Source organism: Oratosquilla oratoria, chromosome 19 (genome assembly GCF_046742065.1).
Source record: "Oratosquilla oratoria isolate Oo_2021 chromosome 19, ASM4674206v1, whole genome shotgun sequence".
Classification (NCBI taxonomy): domain Eukaryota; kingdom Metazoa; phylum Arthropoda; class Malacostraca; order Stomatopoda; family Squillidae; genus Oratosquilla; species Oratosquilla oratoria.
The window spans coordinates 22,588,360-22,598,359 of NC_134795.1; the positions used below are offsets into that span (position 1 = coordinate 22,588,360).

Here is a 10,000-nt window from a genome sequence, read left to right on the forward strand (position 1 = left end):
GCCAAGACGGTCCGCATCTTCTCCTAGCACATGTGAGGGAGATGATAAGGACGGAGTACAAGGAGGACTTCCTTGTCTACACAGATGGCTCTGTGCTTGAGGATGGCCGCACAGGCGCAGGGATATTCTTGGAAAACACACAAGAGTCCATCTCCGTGAAGCTTCCCCCCACCTCCATCTTCTCGGCCGAATTAATCGCCATTCGGGAAGCCATTAAAATAGTTCTCGCTCTTCCCCATCCGCCAGCTTGCATCACCGTGCTCTCAGATTCAAGAGCCAGCCTTAAGGCACTTCAGAGCTGTCAATGCGACTCGCAACCAGACATTTTGCAAGAAATACTGCACCTCACTGCTGAGGCCTCCAACAAAGATATTCAGATAAGATATCAATGGGTTCCCTCACATGTGGGGTTGCACGGTAATGAAAAGGCGGATGGGGCAGCCAAGAAGGGCGCCCTGGCGCCTGAAGAGGACATGATTTCCATCAAATTCACGGTCAGCGACGCCCTGCACAAGATCAACAGAGCCATCTGGGAGACCTGGAAGGCAGACTTCACCGCCACTGCCATCGCTCGGGGATGGCCGACAACAACCTGTCACGGAGGAAAACCCCCGACCTTCCCCTCTGTACCCCCTTATATGTTAGCCATGATATCCAGAATAAGGGTAAATCATTGGCGAACCAAATTTCTAAATCTTCTCTGTACCTGTGGCAGTGAACAGGTCTCTTTCAATCACTGCCTTTTCGTTTGCAGACAGTTCAGGGACCATTTTAAAGTTTTAAGAAATCTCTTCGGAGATCCCTCCACCGCCCTAGACCAATTGAGGGCAAACAGCACATCAGACGCCGGAAAATCCCAAATAATCATGGCTGCCAGCCTAATCTGCTCTTCCCCCGTGGGAGGCCTACTATGACCCCCTCCAGCCGGGTCAAATATAACAAAATTCCGCACTCCGGTAAATAAATAAATATAAAATTAAATTAATAATAAATAAGATATTACGGCCATAGAAGAAATTAAAGACAGTCCTGAAATCGGCTAGCTCCGCAGGGACTAAAATTAATAAAAAAAAAAAAAAAAAAAAAAAGTGGGATGAGTTGTCCGCCGCTGTCGGTGAACGAATTATCCGCCTGCTGGTCGCCTCGTGGACGAGTTGTCCGACTGGGTCAGGGGCTCTATATATATTGTTCATGATAATGATACGTGCTGCTGCCTTAACCCATACTAAATTCCCGGCCCTCATATTGATGGTTTTCTGGTTAGTGATGAATACGGACTCCATCGCCTTTTTTTCTCGCCTGGTGAAGTTATCCACTATTGTTTTAGCGTCATCCCATTTCGAAAAATGACCTTGTTCGTCGAAATGATTAACGCACTGCTTATCCTGTGGTGTCTAACATCTGCTTTATGTTCTTATAGCCTAGCGTCCAGGTCCCTGCTAGCTTCACCAAAGCATTTTCTATCGCATCCGCCACATAGGATTTCATAGATTAAATGGTTCTTGTTTTTGGTTGGGTCTGGTTTATTTGTTACTAGGTCTTTCACTTTCATACCAGTGGATGTCGCACGACAAATGTTAGAGGATGACATAAATTTGTCACGGTCTCGTGTTAGAATGGACTTAACGTCGGCCTTTTCCCCTTTGTTACGTAAGATATTATGGACTTTATTTTCCAGAGTACTTGAGTCTTTCAAATGTCGACTTTATTAATTCAATTTCGTCTGTTAAGAATTCCTCACTACAAATTCGAAACGCTGTCAGAAAAAAAAAAAAAATCACCACACCAGTCTTTTTCCTCCTATCATGTACACTGTAAAAATGAATGAAGTAATTTTTATTCGTCGGTTTCCTGTAAACTTTTAATTTAATATTACATCCTGATCTCACTAACTTGGTATGTAGAAAAGGTAATTTTCCTCCTGAGTAGGGGCCCACGCGGGCGACTCTAGCGTACGATGATAGTATCTAGTATTACCTAGTACCATTCTTCTAGTATCATCACCAAAACAACGTGGTGCTTCTTCATCAATCCAATCACCACACACCTAGTAATGGCTAAAACTTTATGAATGACCACCATCTTTCCTCGGTTAAATACTACCATAAACTTTCGAGTCTAATGATTCATAAGGAAGAATTTGCTATAGCCAACAACAAGCCGAAACGGCGGCGCCGAACAGTGTGACCCCAAACTTACACAGTTCGTCATGACCTAAACACGGTCAGAAGTACTTGTAACCGTGATATGGGGGAGAGGGGTCATAAAAGTTGCCTTAATGACATATCATATACCATGATAGAATATGACCTTGTGGACAGATCAAATGTGTGATTCTCAGACGACCGGATACACTCCAATAGCAGAGTAGTGGATTTTCCCACACCCTATCCTCCTCCTCCAACTCCTCCCATTCCTCCTACGCACAATGCCGGCGGGCAATTTACATGTTTCTCAGCTAGAAAATAAAAGACGCAGATGTCTAAACGGGCCCCAAGGCAACAGTTAGTTATAAATGTAAACTCACGTAACATGTATGAAATATTCATGACAAATTATTATAAATCCTGTGAAGACACAGGATGTTTGTATTTTTACATGGTTCATTGGTTTTGTTATAGATACCTGGGAGTACCCTAGTATTAATTCCTTGGTACGGTCGACAATATCAATTTAGTACTGACAATATAAAAAAAATTAGTACGGAAAAATCTAGTTTGGAAGTTTATGGTCTTGACCCCTCTTCATGTTTCCAAGGCTTATTTTTTCACTTATTTCTTTTTAGAATATCAAACACTAATATGATATTGGATCATAATCTAGAGAATTTTCTAATAGAAAATAGCAAAGATAGGATTGTTTACCTCAACTTGGATATCTAATATGGGGAAAATAGTATTTTCCTTTCGAGTAAGGATTTCGACAAAAATCACATTCAAGAAAACAAAATCTAGCAATTTTGATGAGGAACATTGATATTAGCTTAAAGTAAAGTACAAGTATCCAGGTTCTACAGCACTCTAACACTCCATCCATAAATGGTGGAACACCCAAATGATCAGTACATATAGAGATAGTTATTATGTTTGTACTAAGCCATCCATTGCCTCTGCGGAAGCCGTTCAAGCAACTGTGAGGTCATGCAGTCTTGAATCCTGAGCTACACTCAAGTCTGAGGCTCACAATGGTAACTTTATTAAACTTAATACGCACAATGTGATGACGGAGCCTTTACTAATACGACGTTGCATTTGTTACAACTTTTTTTTCAAGTACATAGTCGTAATACACATGAGAGATTAATTGATAAGAGGAACAGTCACGTGCATTAAGACCATGTACTTGAAAAACTGTAACAAGCTCCGTCCCCACATTTGGTGTTTATTTTGATAGACTTGTCGGCAACCGCCACTTTCATACACATTTATTGAGTTTTTAGACCCCCATCCACAAACACATGCATTTTATCGCAGTTCAAGTTAATATCAATTAACCTCGCAGACGGCGGCGATAGTTCTTGGATTTTTTCTCTCTCCCTCTCTTTCTTAGGTTGTCGACAGACGACCTTCATCATCTAAAGGTCGAATCTGACGTTATTCGTGAATGAGACCAGTGTACAATTTCGAAGACCGATTTCTGCCAATATCCTTTCCCCTGGATGCGTTCCAATGAATTAATATGGAGGACTAGTCTGTGTGGCGCTTCTTCTTATGGTAACAGCAGCGTCGGAGGCAGCAACGCAATAGGATGAAGATGATGACAACCACAAGACAGGCGGCTAGGAACAGGGAGAGCCAGATGTCGAGGTTGTATACGATGAACCTAAAGAAGAGACAGAACATGTCATATTCTCTCCCTCCCTCCTTCCCTATCTTCTTTCTTTGTCTGCCTGCCTGTCTGTATGTCTGTCTCTGCCTGTCTGTCTGTCTGCCTGTCTGTCTGTCTGTCTGTGTCTGTATGTCTGTCTGTCTATCGATTTCTCTATCTCAGTATTCTCTTCGTTAATCAATTCTTTATATATACTCTTGGCTATGTTGTGGTTACGCAATATGCTCTAGTTCATAGTAATTGCATCTTTCTGGTTACACTTATTGTTCAGTTAATAATAACTACTGTAATGATGACACAATATCTTTGTGACTCAGGGACGAGTGGAATAGGGATTTTACCACTGGCTATACTTACCAGCTCATGTCTGCGGCAGGACAACGAAGGTGATCCGTCCCGCCGTGGCGTATGACGTATTCGGTCCAGTAGACAACGGTCTCCTCCGCCGTCATTGGCTGGTCCTTAATGATCGCGCCCTTCTTCCGCACCCTTTCGTGAAAGCTAGAAAAAAAAAATACATATATATATATATTATATACTGTATATATATATATACTGTATATATACATATATATGTATATATATATATATATACAGTAAATGTATATATATATAAATATATACATATATATATGTATATATATAAATATATACATGTATGTATATATATATACATATGTATATATATATATATAACTCATTTCATTCATGGGAAGAGTATCTTGTTATGTTGAGCTGAATAAAATTGCTTGTTAATTGATGGCATTACTACCAAATTGGTTGCTAGGGATGGTTATAAACATTGTGTTCTCTTCAATTGATTTGAATTCTGTGGAGGCAGTCATACTGATAGTGCTATTATCTTAGCCAGAACTGGGTGTTGCATAATTAATAGTTTGTGTTTAAAAGAAGAAGCTTTTATTAAGAAAATTAACAATGTTGTAATATAATGAACATGTTTTATGGTCATACAACTATGCCTTAATTGGGGGTGATATAATAATTAGTGGGTTTGCAAGCAACAGGGCGACCGTTTTTGGTCATTATCAAATTACTGCCCAGTACTCTTGGCCAGTTGCCAGCATAATACGAGAACGTCTACTCCGGTTGTATGGGCATGTGGCACATTTACCCGATGTTGATATCCTATCCACAGGGTCGCCACTTCAAGAGACAGTCCTTAATGGAGCAAACGAAGGGGATAACGTCCACAGGATTCATAGCTGGACAAGTTGATCGAAGCTGTCAAGAGTTGATCGAAGTGGGAAAGGTGGCTGCATAGGAGCTTGCTCAGTGAGACCGTAGAGGCTAGCGCCTGCGTGTGTGAGTGAAGTTTCGTGCTCCCTGGGGATATCCCTCCAATATAGTACAGTATGTATTCCGTAGCGCAATAGTGATTGATAGATATAGATCACGCGCGTGTCTATTCTCGCATCATGCTCCTTCTCTGTTTGTGACGGTAAGGAGAGGCAACTCCCAGACAGCAGTTTCAGCTGCTAGATTTTGGTAGATGTTTTTTGCACCACCAAACAATTCTATTCGGCTCTATGACATTCATCTGGTCAGAGAAGGGTAAATCGTCCCAATCAAGTGCATGACATGTATTTTGCATTATATGGGTCACACGGTCTTATTCAGTCGACGAAATGGTCTCGAAATGAACGCGTCTTGATCGAATGTAATTACGATCACCTCTGAGTCCACTTCTTAGTTGGATGAAATTATCTGCAGTTTGCCATAATGTATCAGTGTTCCTCTGAGTTCAATGGATACAGGGTACCTTAGGCCGAAGAAACTCGTCCGGTCAGTGATTAATATCTAAATTCTTATTGAGCAATGGGTGGTAAGACTGAGAGTGGCTGAACCTTCTAACGGGCAGAGAATCTTTGCGGCAAGCAAAATCGTCTGAAGAGAGCCAGATTGACACTAGTTAAGGTTGAAGAAAATATAAGAAAGTGTAGTGAATGGTGGGATGAAAAAGCAAAGAAAGTTGTAGAAGAAACGAGCGTTCACATATATGTTACAAAATAGGACCAGAGAATCATATGAGAGGTACAAAGAAAAGAGAAGAGAAGTAAACCCTAAGATAAGTGAGGCAAAGAGGAGAGCAGATGTGAAATGGGGTAATAAAAATATGTTTTGGAAGGAAATTAAGAGAGGAAGGGGAAGTGAATCAAGTAGAGAAGAAAAGGTTAAAGATGCAGATTGAGAGATGGTAATGGAAGAGACGACAGTAAGAGGAAGATGGGCAGAGCATTTTAGGGAGTTGCTAGATGTGAAGTAGTATAGGGAGGGAAAGGTAGCTGCAGTGGGGGCGCTAAGAAAATGACAGTGATGAATGAGGAAAATGGAGGAGAAATAAGGAAAGATGAGGTGAAAACAGTTATTAAGGTAATGAGAGCAGGTAAAGAACCATGGTTGGATGGGTGTCATGCGGAGTGCATAAAAAAGGGAGGTACAGTGATGGTGAACTGGCTAGTGAAATTATTCAGTGCTTGTCTAAAAGAGGGTAGAGTGCCGGAGGACTGGAGGAGTGCCTGTATAGTTCCACTTTACAAGGGAAAGGGGGACACAGGTGAGTGTGGTAATTTCAGAGGAATCAGTTTGTTAAGTGTAGTTGGAAAGGCTTATGGGAGAGTTTTGATTGAGAGGATTAAGAGAGGAACAGAGGGAGTGATTGGTGAGAAACAGTGTGAATTTAGGACAGTTAGGGGTTGCGTGGATCAAAATTTTGTGGTAAGCCAGATATGTGAGAAAGTTTTAGGAAAGGTTAAGGATTTTTTGGGGGCCTTCATGGATTTAGAAAAGGCTTATGAGAGGATAGACAGAAAGGCACTGTGGGAAGTGTTGCAGATATATGGGATAGGAGAAAGCTGTTAAGAGCAGTCAGAGGTTTTTACGAGAGTAGTGGATACTGTGTTAAAATTCGAGATGGAGAGAGTGAGTGGTTTAAGGTGAAGGTGGGATTACCCCATGGATGTGTTATGTCGTTTTGGTTGTTCAATTTATAAGTGGATAGGGTGGTGCGAGGAATAAACGCCAGGGTAATGGGCAGGAGATTGGAGATGGTTAAGGAAAATGGAAAAAAGTGGGAGATGAGGCAGTTGTTGTTTGAAGACAACAAATGCACTTGTGGCAGGATCAGAGGAGGGGTTAAGGAAGTAAGTGACAGAGTTTGGGAAGGTGTGCAAAACAAGGCAAAAGTAAGGTGATAATATGTACAAAGGGAGAGAATGGCAGTAAATTGGAGGAAATGGATAGCTTTAGATACATTGGTGTGAATATGGCGGGAAAGGAAGGAGTGGAGGTGGAGGTAGAATATAAGTTGAGAGAAGCAATTACAAGGGAAATAGATATTTGAAAAAGAATGCTAAGGGGAATTGCATGAAGGAGTGTTTGTGCCGACTGCACTGTATGGGACAGAATCATGGAACATAAGAGAGAAAGAGAGGAAGAGTTAAAATGTGTTTAAGATGAAATGCCCGAGACGTATGATAAGGGTTACTAGACTGGATAGAGTGAAAAACGAGGAGTTGAGGAGGAGAGCTGGGGTGGAAAGGGAGTTGGGAGATAAGGCTGATGAAAGAGTATTGGGATGGTTTGGACACATGGAAAGAATGAGTGAAGAAATATAAATAAAAGATGTGTGGAAGGTAGAAGTGGAGGGAGTGAACATGAGGGGGCGACCAAGGATGAGGTGGATGAATGAGGGTAAAAGTAACACTGGTAAAGAGGGGAATCACTGTTGAGGGAGGACGGGAGAAGACAGAAGATAGGGGTGATTGGAGAATTATTGTGTATGGATGATGCTGTGATGCACGGAAAGGAGTGGGTGGAGGATGGGGATGAGAGAGTATGTGTGAATGTTGTTATGACGCAGCCCGAAGGGGTTTCTCCCCGTCTTCTCTTTTTCTGTGTGAGTGGACGGAGAAGGGGGTTCACCAATTAAATGAAGCGGCCCTGCTGTGGATAATCTGTGTCTTGCTACATTGCTTCTGACCCAGAGCAGCGGGAGAGATGCAGGAACGACCCGTCATTCAGGAGGAGCCAAGAAAAGAGGGAGGGGGTGGTGGACAATGGGAATGGAGTACGTGGGAATGAAATGGGTGGGAGTGGATTTATGCCTTTGGTTTTGGCACCCTCCCTTGTAAGGGGGATAAGGTCGTTGGTGTATGTATGGAAGATGTATATGTATAGTTGGTCATTCTATGGTTTTCATGGTCGTTTCTGCACGCCTAAGGGGGGTACTGTGAGAGTGGGTTCATGTTGATGAATGTCTTTACTCATATCGTCCAACATAGTTATCATCATTACCTCGAATCAGTGAGAGCTGCTTCCACGGCATTTACGAACTTCTCTTCCGTCAGGTCCTGCCACTGGAGTAGGTATGCCCATCCCTCGCGGTGACCCATTCCAATGTTGTGACTCTGGTCCGCGAATATTGGCATACCGATGATAGGCACGCCGTGGTGGAGAGCTTCCTGCAGGCTGTTGATACCACCGTGGCTAATGAAGAGGCGGATCTTTGGATGTGCTAAAAAGACCAAAAAGAGTTCCAGGTATAGGGAAAGAAAGATTCCAGGTAAAAATGTAGTGGTACATTGAAAAAAACATGGATGATTTCCTTGGTTGGCATGGAAAAGATAATTCACAAAGAAAGTAGTTTGTGGCTGGACAACTAAAACATATTAAAATTTCAGTTACAAAGGATTACAAAGGAGAAGCATGCCGATAGTGGAACTTTTGGTCCATAACTAGATCGGATGCGAAAAAAAATATATGTAATAATGATGAATGAATTAATAGATAAATAGATAATTTGATTAATAATATATATAACAATAAATAGAGTAAATAAATGCATATAGTTAACTAAACAAACAGGTAAATAGTAAATAATAATAAATTTACAGATAAATGAAAATCAAGCAAATAACAATAAACAAACCGATTAATAATAACAAACAAATAAGTGATATAAAATAAATGGTAGTCATTACAGCATATTGCTTAGGTGTTTATCTAGACGCATCTTAAGGCTTCGAACTGAACTACATTGCACTGCCTCTGCAGGAAGTTTATTCCATTCATTAACTACACGGTTGGCAAAGTTGTTTCTACCCATTCCTAATAAAATCTACTTCCTGGCAGATTGAGACCCTTATCTCTTGTCGGATCCTAATTCAGTGTGAAAATTTTGTCACTTTTGATGTTGTCAATTCCTTTTAGAATATTAAAGACCTGTATCAAGTCACTTCTGAGTCTATGTTTTTTTAAGGGAAAACAGATTCATATGTTATAGTCGATTTTCGTATGATTTATTTTTGATATTTGGAATCGGTTATAGTAAAAGTGTGTTAATAACTTTTGTGCTTTGGATGATAAAACTTAATTATGTGGAAGTGAACTTTCGGAGAGGATACCAAAAACAAAAACGGAATTCCGGGTAAAACGCTGAGATTATAATTATAGGCTAATTCCAAGTAAAACTCCAGGAGTGCATTGAATGTATATAAATTTCATGCTCTGAATAATCACGCCCTAGAACACACCCAAATTATTCGCATAGGACTACATTGTGGATAAACGGAATACCATGCACTTTGTAAAAGACTCTCTCATTTGTAATGATTGAGTTTGAATACCTGTGTTCATTATAATATCTTGGATGAATTGCACCCAATTAGCAATGATAGAAAATATAACATAAGTTGAAAGCATTTAAAAAAGTACAACGGCACGGCACAAAGCTGATCCCAAATATAAAGAATAGATAATACGAAAATCGACTAAAGCGTCTGAATCTGTCTTCCCTAGAAAAGCGTAGACTCAAAGGTGACTACATACAAGTCTTTAAGATTCCAAAAGGAATTGACATCAAAAGTGACAAAATCTTTACACTGAATGAGAATCCAACAAGAAATAATGGTCACAAACTGTCAGAAAATAGATTTAATTAGGAAGTGGGTAGAAGCAACTTCGCTAACCGTGTAGTTAATGAATGGAAGAAACTTCCTGCAGAGGCAGTGCAATGTAGTTCGGTTCGAAGCTTTAAGATTCGTTTAGATAAACACCTAAGCAAGATGCTGTAATGCCTTCCATTTATTTTATGCTATTTGTTTATTTGTTTGTTACTATTTGTCTGTTCGTTTACTATTATTTGCTTGATTTT

At 40.6% G+C, this 10,000-nt stretch overlaps 1 protein-coding gene across 3 annotated transcripts in view; it reads right to left on the reverse strand.

The window, feature by feature from the left end:
- Positions 1–10,000, reverse strand: part of LOC143035800 (UDP-glucosyltransferase 2-like) — a 30,912-nt gene that overhangs the window by 4,440 nt on the left and 16,472 nt on the right. For 2 of the 3 annotated variants that reach the window (XM_076202768.1, XM_076202770.1), the window contains exons 10-12: positions 8,143–8,362; positions 4,186–4,329; positions 3,357–3,822 (exon numbers count right to left, since the gene is read on the reverse strand). In XM_076202768.1, the coding sequence (XP_076058883.1) occupies positions 3,687–3,822; positions 4,186–4,329; positions 8,143–8,362 (500 nt within the window). In that variant the 3' untranslated portion in view covers positions 3,357–3,686. Of the gene's footprint in view, positions 1–3,356; positions 3,823–4,185; positions 4,330–8,142; positions 8,363–10,000 lie in introns of those variants that run through there. The other variant, XM_076202771.1, reaches the window with a different exon arrangement.